The sequence below is a fragment of the Mustelus asterias genome, chromosome 17, assembly GCF_964213995.1.
Source record: "Mustelus asterias chromosome 17, sMusAst1.hap1.1, whole genome shotgun sequence".
In the NCBI taxonomy this organism is placed as follows: domain Eukaryota; kingdom Metazoa; phylum Chordata; class Chondrichthyes; order Carcharhiniformes; family Triakidae; genus Mustelus; species Mustelus asterias.
Genome location: NC_135817.1, coordinates 5,636,297 through 5,649,433, shown reverse-complemented (window position 1 = coordinate 5,649,433; position 13,137 = coordinate 5,636,297). Strand labels below are relative to the sequence as shown.

Genomic DNA, 13,137 nt, shown 5'->3' with positions numbered 1-13,137 from the left:
AGGCTTGAAAGCACTGTTTAGGTTGGAGATTTAATGTGTAATACCTACTTTTCCCCTGGATAGTTAGCAGCAGTTCCTGGACATTCATCTTCCATTTCATAAATCTCCCAAGATCATTTGGGAAAGTTAGCAACACCACTATTAACAGAACATTTGGATAAATTTGTGTTTCTAACATTGATGCAAGACTGATATTCTCACCTGATCTCTTCAATAATTAGCTGTCTCCAGTTTACGATTCTGCATATGGTCTAAAAAACATGTGCATTGTTCTCCTTTATAGTTAACCTTGACGCATCCAAACATAACACACAAGAGCAGGAGTAAGCCATTTGTCCCCTTAACCCTGCCTCACCAGTCAATAAGATCATGGCTGATGCAACTGTGTTATAATTCAGGTCAAAAACTCCAAACTGTGTTGTGAAGCCCGCCTAGATCCTAAGTTTTGCAATTTGTTTTTGGCTAGGGTGAGCATGCGATGCTTCATTTCAGGTATGATTCAACTAGAATCATAGAATCCTATAGTGCAGAAGGAGGCCACTTGGTCCATCGAGTCTGTACCGAGGACCATAAGACATAGGGGCAGAATTAGGCCACTCGGCCCATCGACTCTGCTCTGCCATTCAATCATGGCTGATATTTTTCTCATCCCCATTCTCCTGCTTTTTCCCCATAACCCTGATCCCCTTATTAATCAAGAACCTATCTATCTCTGTCTTAAAGACACTCAATGACCTGGCCTCCACAGCCTTCTGTGGCAAAGAGTTCCACAGATTCACCACTCTCTGGCTGAAGAAATTCCTCCTCATCTCTGTTTTAAAGGATCGTCCCTTTAGCCCGAGGTTGTGCCCTCTGGTTCTAATTTTTCCTACTAGTGGAAACATCCTCTTCACATCCATTCTATCCAGCCTTTGCAGTATCCTGTAAGTTTCAATAAGATCCCCCTCATCCATCTGAACTCCAACAAGTACAGACCCAGAGTCCTCAACTGTTCCTCATACGGCAAGCTCTTCATTCCAGGGATTATTATTGTGAACCTCCTCTGGACCCTTTCCAAGGCCAGGACCTCCTTCCTTAGATACGGGGCCCAAAACTGCTCATAATACTCCAAGTGGGGTCTGACCAGAGCCTTATACAGCCTCAGAGGTATATCCCTGCTGTTGTATTCTAGCCCTTTCGACATGAATGCTAACATTGCATTTGTCTTTCTAACTGCTGACTGAACCTGACACCACAATCCCACCCAGGCCCTGTACCCATAAACCCCATGCACTTATCCTAGCTAGTCCCCCTGACAAAGGGCAATTTAACTTGGCCAATCCACCTAACCCACACACCTTTGGACTGTGGGAGGAAACCGGAGCACCCGGAAGAAACCCACGCAGACACAGGGGTCCCTGGTGCTATGAGGTAGCAGTGCTAACCACTGTGCCACCGTGTTGCCCCTTTTTTTTTTAATAAAGAGATACCACTAAGGAGCTTTATCAAACAAAATTTATTTAAGTATACAGTTAACATATATGGAAGGAAAATTTGCAATAACTTTTACCAATTACAAACAAAAAAAGTCATATTGTATAACCCTTAACAAGTATACAAAATGTTCCAATCAAACAAATTTCCCTATACAAAACTCTTGCCACAGGTTTAGCGCAGAAAATACGAATGCTCATATGATGCTGGAACTTAGCCCTTTGGGTGGAGACTTGAAACTCTGACTTCCCAGTTAAAAATCACCCCACTTAATAAGAAACTCTTGTTTTCTGACTTTTCCCCTCTCTCTGTTATATGTGGTTGAGAGATGGAGCTTTTGATTAAAGATAAGTTCCTGCATGTAAGGCAGTCCTCTTATACACACAGACCAGCTTGAAGTCAGAGCAGCTTCCCAAAACATCAGAGAGAGAGAGAGAGACTCTAGGCAAGTGAACCACCAAAGCAGATTTTCCACTCCAGGAAGGCCTTCCAGCTAGCCAGCAGAATCTATAATACCAGGGAGAGAGAGAGGGAGAAAAACTGCCTGCCACTTGACAACCAGAGCAACTTCTGACCCTAAAACTGAAAGTAAATCCTTGAATTCTTCTGGGGAGGAACCACCTGGGGCGGCACGGTAGCACAGTGGTTAGCACTGCTGCTTCACAGCCCCAGGGACCTGGGTTTGATTCCCGGCTTGGGTCACTGTCTGTGTGGAGTTTGCACATTCTCCTCGTGTCTGCGTGGGTTTCCTCCGGGTGCTCCGGTTTCCCCCCACGGTCCAAAGATGTGCGGGTTAGGTTGATTGGCCATGCTAAAATTGCCCCTTGGTGTCCTGAGATGCATAGGTTAGAGGGATTAGTGGGTAAATGTATGGGGGTGGGGCCTGGGTGGGATTGTGGTCGGTGCAGACTCGATGGGCCAAATGGCCTCTTTCTGCACTGTGGGGTTTCTATGATTTCTATGACCTGACTTTGACTTGTCAATTAATCTTCCCCCTCACAATGCAGGGTCATAAAAGATCCCAGAAAGTATCTGAGGCCCAAAGTAAAAATAAACAATAGCCCATTTAAACCAAAAGAAGTACTTCTAACCAGACAACCCAACAACAATGAAACCATTGCTTACAACTGCAGAGAACATGATTTTTAAAAAACACTTCTTAAAGGTACACTAATGTCACAATTGACAGTGACAATATAACTCTGGTTTTCAGCTACGCACTTAACTGAAGTCTGAAATTAAGGCACAAATAGGATGCTCAGATCTGTTTCTTATTTGGATATTTATGCTGTTTTACTTGCAGACATTTTTATCTTGTGATGGGACAGAACAATAAGCTGTGGCAAGTCCATGGTCGAAATGGGATTTTGCTGGACTTTTTTGCATCACTTTTTAAATTTAAAACAAAAAATTTCTATTCACAAGGTTTGATATCACCTTAGTCAATGTGAAATCAGACTTGAGATGGTCAAGATTTTATATTTTTGTAGATGCACTATCCTCCAGTTAGGGCATGTATGTGTTTTTGCCTACCAATCTCAAACTTGTTTGAGAAAATGGCAAAGTAGTGTACCTCAAAGTAGTGTACTTCAAGAGGCTTTAGCCAAAGCTCCAGACAGAAGACTAATTTAGAATCAAAATTTAGGGGCTTCCGGGTAAGTCCTCGAAGTCTTAGTTTACTTGTCACGAGATATCAATGCAGATCAGCAATCAATAAAGCTAATAAGATGTTGACTTACATAATCAAAACAATAGAATAAAACAAGAGGAGCCAGTGATCAGTGTTTTCTTTTCTCCTTGCGGGATTTGTTCAGGGTGTTTTTTTTGTTAACTGAGTTCCGATTTGCTTATTAATCCAGTTGTACATGCTCTGTTCAGGCTGTACATGAATACTTCATCAGGTTCTGCCAAGAAACAAAGATATTCAAGCATTGGGCACCGCACAATGTTGAATCTTAATTTTCAGGGGTCTTGGCTTTTAGAATAGAACACAAGAATTAGGAGCATGCAGCCCCTTGAGCCTGCTCCACAATTCAGTAGGATCACAGTTGATGTAACTGTGGTCTCAAACTATCTATCTAACTCTGCCTTGAATATATTCAATGACGCAGCCTCCACTCCTTTCTGAGGAAGAGAATTTCACAGACTAACAAACCTCCTGAGAGTGCGCCCTAGTTCTAGACTCTTTACAATGGAAAATATCCTGCCAATCAAGTCCTCTCAGAATTTCCTGTTTCAATAAGATCATCCTTTATGCTTAGAAACTCGCAAGGGGCACAGGCCAATTTGTTCAACCTTTCCTCATAAAATAATCCCTTCATCCCAGGAATCAGTCAAGTGAATTTTCTCTTAACTGCTAGTGCAGTTGTATTCTTTCTTAAGTAAGGACATCAAATATGTACACAGTACCCCAAATGCAGTCTAACTGTACAGCTGCAACAATATTTCCCGACTGTCCTTATCCCCTTTGCAATAAGCACCAGCATTCAATTTGCCTTCCAAATGACTTGCTGTATCTGCATGCCAATGTTTATAATTCATGCACAAGGATACCCAGAGACCTCGACACTGCAGAGTTCTACACATTTTCCAATCAAATAACCTACTGCTTTTCTATTTTCTGCCAAAGTGACCAAGTCCACAAATTCCCACATTAAACTCCATCTGCCAATTTTTTGCCCATTCACTTATCTAAATCCCTTTGTTGACTCTCTATCTCCTCTTGACAACTTCTTTCCTACCTATCTTTAAGCCATTGGCAAATTTAGCTACCATACATTCTGCCCTTTCATCCAAGCCATTGATATAGATTGTAAATATTTGAGGCTCCAGCACTGATTCTTAGCATTCCACTAACAACAGCTTGCCAATCCAAAAATGACCCATTTATCCCTAATCTCTGCTTTCAATTAGCTAACCAAGCTTACTGGAGATACAGGTTCAAATTAATAAAAGTCATTTTAGAGCTGATAAGAGTTTTACTTCACACAAAGAATGAAAAACATGTGGAATAAACTACCAGACTTAATAGTGGAGGCAGAAACTGCAATAATTTAAGAAACTATTGAATGCCACAGCGACAGAATGTTAAGATCTCTCTGGGTGGATTCATTCAGGTAGTCATCTTTGATAATGTTCATCTTGTGAATGAAAAGGTTAGCTCCAGGAGGTTTGCAGTGGTTGCTCTTCTGCAGTACTTCTACAGCCTCAGAGTTGAGAATTTAAATATTACTGCACTGCAGTAAAAATCAGAAATTAGATGTTTTATTTTCTTGATAACATTTTGGTTGATTTGATTCCTTATTAAGTATAGGAACCCATGGGGGAAAGTTGAATGAAGCAAAAAAAAATGGCATGTATTGATTCTATGATCTTTAAACGTGGTAATTCTGTTGATTGAAATTGTGTTTGAGTTGTGCAGGTCATTGAAGAAAATGGTGTTCGAAGGGTGCTGGTGTTACCTCAGCAGCCAGAGTTTCACCCTGGCAGTCACCCACCAATACATCCTCATCCTTACATGCCCGCATTTCTTCATCCACCTGTTCTGCCACATCATCAAATGTATTCTACAGGACCAGGAGACGTTGCAGCATCGTATGTTCCACAGCATCATCCTCAGCATCCGTACGCAGATCAAGGTAAGCATGTTAAATTTTAAACATCCTAATATCTTCCCATTCAGCAGTTAAGCAGAAAATTTGCTACTAATACCCTACCAATAATAAACCTGAATTGCCAATAAGTCACCAAGAACAAGCTTGACTGGGCTGTCATCTGATATTCCCACTGTCATTACTGGAAAATGAAATGAGTTTAAATAATCAAATTTATTTTGTCAGAATGATTTTGCATCAGCCTATCAACATTTCATAGAATGAAGAAAGCATGAACTCTTACTGAAGTTGTCAGTTTTCAACCAGTTAAACCCTTGCAGATAATGGTCAGGGTTTGCAGAGTCATTGAATTACTTACCTCAGAATTTCCAGTCTTTGGCCTGTTTTGTCATCAACAGTATTTATGTGGCTGATGCAGTTAATTTACTAGTCAGTGGTTGCCTCCAAGATGTTTATGGTTAGGTAATGCCATTGAATGTCAAGGAGAGATGGTTCGATTTTCTTTTGTTGGAGACTGTCATTACCTGGCACTTGGTGTGGCATTGGTGCTACTTGCCACTTATTAGCCCAAATTTGAATGGTGTCCAGGTCTTGCTATATGCAGTCATGGGCTGCTTCATTTTCAGAGGAGTTGTGAATGAAAAAGAAGACTGTTAGCTGTATCTTACTGGCAACGGTCATCAGCTTAGTACAAAGAGAAGAGGAGACAGTCCTGTCTCTATTAGTAATTCACTTTATTACTTATCGTCATTAGGCAGCATACAACATAAATCATGCAGTTTGTATCAAAACTATGCAGTCTGAAACACACTCCCATTGGTTTCCATGGCAATTCCTGAGTAATAACAGAATATCAGAGATATTACCTGAGAAAGGTATTACCTGGCCAGGCGTCCGTCTTCCCTCTGGATGCCATCTCCACTTCTTCCAACGTAGTGTCTTTCTCTTCTGCGTGGTTAGTCTCCTGGAGTTTCGCTGCAGCTGATCCCGAAATTCCCATTCTTATCCTGTTGTTTATCTTTCCAACTCGGTGGCACAGTAGTTAGCACTGCTGCCTCTCAGCGCCAGGGATTCAGGTTCAATTCCCGACTTGGGTCACTGTCAGTGTGGAGTTAGCACATTCTCCCCCTGTCTGCATGGGTTTCCTCCCACAATCCAAAGATGTGCGGGATAGGTGGATTGACCATGCTAAATTGCCCCTTGGTGTCAGGGGGATGAGCTGGGGTAAATGCATGAGGTTATGGGGATAGGGCCTGGGTAGGATTGCTGTCGGTGCAGACTTGATGGGCCGAATGGCTTCCTTCTGCACTGTAGGATTCTATGATTCTATATGCTGCCTCTTTGTTGTTGATTCAAACTTCCTCACTTATTTTGTATCTTCCCGTCCATTGGCCCCATGCCCAAGGTCCTAGGTAGGATTACCTCATTGCTCTCTGACTAAATAAGGGCTTATGCCGTACAACATTTCCTTTGTAAATAAGTAAGCTTAACCAGTTCAAGTCAGTTTCAAGCTTCAGGTGGCTTGGCAGAACTAAACTGTCGACAATACCATCCATTACTTTCCTGTTAATTGAGCATAGGCTAATGAGGTCGTATTTGGCCAGAGTGAATTTGTCCTTTTTTTGGGTGGGTCACATATACCTGAACAATTTTCCATTGTGTTGGGTAAATGTCAATATTGTACTGGAACAGCTCGGATAGGAGTGCAGCTACTTCTGGAGCAAAAGTCTTCACCACAGCTGTTGCCCAATTACTTTTGTTGAATCCAGTGTTTTCTGCTGTTTCATGCTATCATGTGGAATGAATCAAAATGGCTGCAGACTGGCATTTGTGATGATGGGAATCTTAGGAGGAGGTCAAGATGGATTGGCCACTCAGCTTTTCTGGCTAAAAATGGTTGTCAAAGGCGAGGCTAAATCATATCCATTGACTCCACCTTTGACGATGGGATAGCTTTAAGAGGAAATACTACTGGTTAATTATTTAATTGTTCACCACCATTCATGGTTAGATTTGGCAGGACTGCAGAGCTTCTGATCCATTGGTTGTTGAATTACTTAGCTCTGTCTATAGCATTCTGCTTCTTGTGTAGCATGCAGAGTAGTACTGTGCTGTCGTTTCACCAGGTTGACACCTCATATTTAAGTATATTTGTTGCTGCTCCTAGCATGTTCTCCTACAATCTTCATTGAACTAGGATTGGTCCTGTCTTGATAGTTATCGTAGAATGAGAAATATTGTGGACCATATGGCTAAGGATTGCAATTGGATACGATTCTGCTGCTGATGGCTCAAAGTACCTCTTGAAAGTTTTGTTATAAACTGCAGGATCTGTTCTGAATTTATCACATTTAACATGGCAATATTACCACTCAACATAATAGATGCTACTGTCAGTGTGAGGATGGCACTTCATTTCCACATGGTCTGTATGATAATCACTCTTCGCAGCACTGTCATGGACAAATATAGCACGGGTAGACACAATACTATGGGAGACCTGTTCGTACATGTTTAAAAACAATTTCCCCCTAAATATTTGTATGAAACTTATTTTAAAATGTAATCTATCTTTATATTATTGCATTACAGAATCTCATCCCTCTCATGGGAGGTCCAACTTTATCCACAGAGATGAAAGGACTAGCAAAGCATATGAGCGCTTACAAAAGAAGCTGAAAGATAGACAAGCTAATGGATCGAAAGATAAGATCAGCAGCCCACCACCGTCTCCCCACAAATCTCCCATGAGTGAACAAAATGAACAAGGTACTCTAGGAACATCCACAGGAATGGTGAAGAATAAACTGGATAGGAAAATGCAAGGCACACCTGAAAGTGATACAGAAACGTTTGGTATGTTGAATGTTCATGGCAATTCCTTCCTTCCAAGTGATATACAGGGGTGAATTTTTCCGTTTCCGTTTCCAGAGGCGGACCATGGAAAGGTTCCTTAGACCTCGGGTGGGATTTTCCAGTTTCAGAGCGAGCGTGGTCGGAAAATCCCACCCACAGTGTTCGAAAAGCTGAATGGCTTACCCCTGTTTCTATATGCAGTGAAAGTAACCTTCTGAGTTTCAAGCAATAATGTGATCCTTCCGGGAGAGTTACTAGATTATTTGTAAATTGCTGGTAGTAAAAGCATGAGTGGAAATTTATATGCGGGAATCTATACAGCAGTAGTTCCCACTCTTTTATATGTCAGAGCACACCTCTGAACTACAAAAAAAATTGCGGCGCATCCCCTTCTTCACTGAACTCCCTTTTTGGAGCGATTTTTCAACCTGTATTCGCCAACAGAGAGAACAGCGATGCAGGCAGAAAATCCAGAGAGAATCGGAAAACGTGGGTTTCCATATTTTACTGTGCATGTGTGGATGCCAGAAATCTGACTTCCACCATAATAATGCTGAGCATTGATGGTTTCAGTTCTAACTATTGCAAAACCTGGGCCATCGACTTGGAAAATGTAAACAATACAATATGAATATAAACCGCATAAAGGGAACCTTGATTTCCTTAAAAACACAGTTCACATATAATTTATCCAGTTCATAATGGTCATCAACATAAATGTTGACTTTCTCTCCACAGATGCTGTCTGATTATTGGAGTTTTTCCAGCATTTTTTTGTTAAATTTCCAGCATCTGCAATACTTTGCATTTTATTAATATTTCGACTACTATTACTTAAGGTAGAAAAATGAAGTATAAGAAAAAAGTGCTATCATAATTGAAAAAAGAAAGGAGAAATCTGAAGTGCAGGACAGAAGTCTCAGCATAATGCTAATCTCCTATCTAGTTATCAGCTAAACATAACTATAGATACAAGTTATTGGCATGGTTTCAGTATTGTGATTTGAAGAACAGCATATGCCATTTTTTTTTACCTCTCTGTCTCTCTCGCTTCTCCCAGGGTTTTTGCGCCCTTTTTGAGTTTTCGCTCTTTGTACAGGCGCATGGGGCCTTTGTCTTCAGCTCCAAGTCCTGTTGGTCATGCGCAAGGGCCTGACCAACGTTAAAAAACCTAAACCGCGCATGTGCAGCTTTTCCCCGGCCGGTGCATGCGCGGGAGGCCTGAGGTTCATCGGGTCTTGGAGATGCCGACCACAGAGCTGAAGGCGAAGGTTGGTTTTAGCTTAATTACATAATCTTTAATCACTCGGCACATTTGGTGGTTCTTCACGGCACACCGGTTGGGAACCACTGCTCTCTAGTGGAATGTGTTGGGATATTAACCTAAAATGGACTAAACGATAGACTGCATCTCCAGACTTACCTGGCATTTTCTGTAAAGCATCTTGGATCATTTTCCTGTGTTAAAGATGCTACTAAAGCTTTGTTGAACATCTCCTAATCAGTGGTTAGCTCTGCTGGCTCATGGCACCAGGGACCTGGGTTTAATTCCGGCTTCGGGTGACAGTCTGTGTGGAGTTTGCACATTCTCCTCATGTTTGCGTGTGTTTTCTCCGGTTTCCTCCCACAGTCTCCGGGTGCTCCGGTTTCCTCCCACAGTCCAAAGGTGTGCAGGTTAGGTTGATTGCCGTGCTAAATTGCCCCTTAGTGTTAAGGGGATTAGCAGGGTAAATATGTGGGATTACATGATAGGGTTTGGGTGGGATTGTTGTCGGTGCAGGCTTGATGGGTCGAATGGCTTCCTTCTGTAGTGTAGGGATTCTGTAATGTATGAAATTTTAAAACTTCCTCTATAAAATAAGGCAGCAACGCCCTCAAGTGGTGGTCAGAAATCTTTCTCCTCAGATGTTGTGTTGTACAAGTCTACAGAACAGTTTCTTTGAGTACATTTAATCTCCAGATTTGTACATATCATAAAATTGGGTATTAGCAGACCTTCACTGCAGAGTAACAGCAGTTTAATGCGAACAGAGGAAAGGGTGGGGGAGTTGCAGAAAATTCCATGACAAGGGACAGCACGGTGGCACAGTGGTTAGCACTGCTGCCTCACGGCGCCAGGGACCAGGGTCGATTCCCGGTTTGGGTCACTGTCTGTGTTCTCCCTGTGTCTGCATGGGTTTCCTCTAGGTGCTCCGGTTTCTTCCCACAGTCCAAAGATGTGCGGGTTAGGTTGATTAGCCATGCCAATGACCCTAGTTTTGGTGGGGAATTAGCAGGGTAAATATGTGGAGTTACGGGGATGGGGTGGGATTGTTGTCGGTGCAGGCTCGATGGGCCGAATGGCACCTTCTGTACTGTAGGGACTCTATGATTCTACGAAGAGCCTTTCTCCTTCCCCCTAATTTGAATGGGTTATTTTGCATCCAAAAAGCTTTGCAAAGATTTCAACCTTTAACACATTTGACAGGAGAACGCACAGCTAGCAATGTAGCAGCTCTAAGGGAGATTCAACTTAGCATTAAAGACAAAGTTTTTATTCCTTCATGGAATGTGGGCTTCACTAGCCAACTCTAATTGTCCTTGAGAATGTGGTGGTGAGCTGCCTGTTGGGAACCAAGGCTTTTTATGAAGTTAACCTGGACCCTAACTTTTGGTTTTGGCATTAGGGAGAGCATAAGTTGTTTCATTCAGTTTTAATTCAACTCTGATTCCCACTAAGAAGCTTTTATCAAAACAAAGTTTATTTAAGAACACCGAATATTACAAAAAGAATTAGCATAACTGTAAGCCTAGCTGTACCCAGTCATATGACTTTACGTAATCAAGCCCCACTCTGAAATAGCCCAAGGGAAAAAACACATAACAGAACCCCTCATTCGTCCAGATTGAAACAAACAGGGTAGCAATGAATATCAATGATGCTGTTGTAACAATACTGTGCTTCTGGATCCACACAAAACAGCTCTGATAAAATGGGCTAATCACATTCAGCGCAGAAACATGACTAAAATGCATTTCTTAAAAGCATAGCATCGTCACACTAAGAAGCGTTGGTAAATTCCTGCAGTGAACCTTGTAGATGGTGCACACAGTGAGTGTTTGTGGATTGGGTGCCAATCAAGTGGGCTGCTTTGTCCTGGTTGGTGTCATTGTTGGAGCTGCACTCATCCAGGCCAGTGGAGAATATTCCATGACACTCCTGACTTGTGCCTCGTAGAAGGTGGACAGGCTTTGGGGAGTCAGGAGGTGAGTTACTCACTGCAGGATTCTTAACCTTTGACCTAGTATTTATATAACTAGTCCAGTTAAATTTCTGGTCAGTGGTAAACCCCCAGGCTGTTGATACTGGTGAATTCAGCAATGGCTGTCAAGGGGTGATGGTGAGATTCTGTCTTGTTGGAGATGATTATTGCCTGGTACTTGATGGCATGCATGTTACTAGCTACTCATCAGCCCTTGCCTTGATCTTGTCCAGGTCTTGCTGCATTTGGACATGACTCCTCTAATACTGAAGCAGTCTGTAAATGACGCTGAACATTATGCAATCATCAGCAAACATTCCTATTTCTGACCTTGCAATGGGAAGGAAGGTCATTGATGAAGTAGCTGAAGATGGTTGGGCCTCGGACACTATCCTGAGAAACTCCTGCAATGATTTCCTGAAGCTAAGATGACTGAGCTCCACAACCACCTTCCTTTGTGTTAGGTATGACTCCAACCAGAAAAGAATTTTCCCCTGATTCTCATTTAGTCTAGTCTTGCTTGGGTTCATGATGCCACAGTCTGCTAAATGTGGCTTTGATGTCAAGGGCAGTCACACTCACCTCACCTCTGGGGTCAGCTCTTTTGTCTTTGTTTGAACCAAGGCTGTAATGAGGTAAGGAACTGAATGTTCCTGGCAAATCTCAACCCGAGCATTAGTGAATAGGTTATTGCTAAGCAAGTGGCACTTGATAGCACTGTTGAAGATCACTTTACTGATGATCAAGAGTAGACTTGTGGTGATAATTGGCATGGTTAAACTTGTCCTGCTTTTTGTGTCTAGGACATACCTGGGCAATTTTTCACATTACTGGGTAGATGCTAGTGTTGCAGCTGTAGTGGAACGGCTTGGCTAGGGGCACAGCAAGTTCTGGAGCACAGGTCTTCAGTATTGTTGACGGAATATTGTCAGGACCCATAGCCTTTGCACTATCCAGTGCCTTCAGCCATTTCTTGATATCACATTGGCAGTCATACTCACTGAAGGTTGAAGACTGGTATCTGTGATGCAGGGGATCCTCTCCAATCACTGGCTGGCTGGCTGGAGTGTGGCTTTTGCTACCAAATAAACCTGTTGGACTTTAACCTGGTGTTGTTAAACTTTTTACTGTGCAGGGGATCTCCAGAGGAGGCCAAGATGGATCACCCACTCGGATTTCTGGCTGAAGATTATAGCACACTTTTTACTGATGTGCTGGGCTCCCCCATCATTGAGAATGGGGGTATTTGTGGAACTGTCTCCTCCAATGAGTTATTTAATTGTCTGCTGCCATTCACAGCTGGATGTGGCAGGGCTGCAGAGCTGATCCATTAGTTGTGGAAGCACTTACCTCTTGTCTATCATTTGCTGCTTATGCTGTTTGGCATGCCGATAGGGTTGAGTTTGCCTTTGACACTCTTAAGTGGTTTGATACAACCGAGAGGCTGGCTAGACATTTAAGAGTCACCGTATTTGTTGTTGGTCTGGTCACATGTAGGCCAGACCAGGTAAGGATAGCATATTTTACAACATTTGATTTGTAGTCATCACTAGACCTTTTAATTCCATTTCTTTTTTGTTGAATTCAAATTCCACCACCTGGTGTAACCTGCTCACTGATGCTCTGTTTGGGATCCGCCAGGGTCACCCAGCTCCTTATCTCATTACAGCCTAGGTTCAAACAAGGGCAAAGAAGCTGAACTCCAGAGGTGAGGCAAAAGTAACTGTCCTTGATATCAAAGCCACATTTGACCAAGTGTGGCATCATAGAGCCCTAGCAAAACTGGACTCTGAGAATTGGGGGGGTGGGGGGGGAACATTCTCTGCTGGCTGGAGTCACCTAGGAGACAACTTGTTCTCAGCGAAGTAATGTGGATAACATTGCCTTCTTTTGATGCTAAGGAATTCCAAGAATGGTGACCCAATTTGGGGATGAAAGCCACAGTATGGGTG

At 42.5% G+C, this 13,137-nt stretch overlaps 1 protein-coding gene across 4 annotated transcripts in view; it reads left to right on the top strand.

Annotated features, from left to right (window-relative positions):
• Nucleotides 1–13,137, top strand: part of fndc3a (fibronectin type III domain containing 3A) — a 202,931-nt gene that overhangs the window by 109,393 nt on the left and 80,401 nt on the right. For all 4 annotated transcript variants that reach the window (XM_078232183.1, XM_078232186.1, XM_078232188.1 and 1 more), the window contains 2 exons: nucleotides 4,895–5,111; nucleotides 7,680–7,943. In XM_078232183.1, the coding sequence (XP_078088309.1) occupies nucleotides 4,895–5,111; nucleotides 7,680–7,943 (481 nt within the window). The remainder of the gene's footprint in view (nucleotides 1–4,894; nucleotides 5,112–7,679; nucleotides 7,944–13,137) is intronic.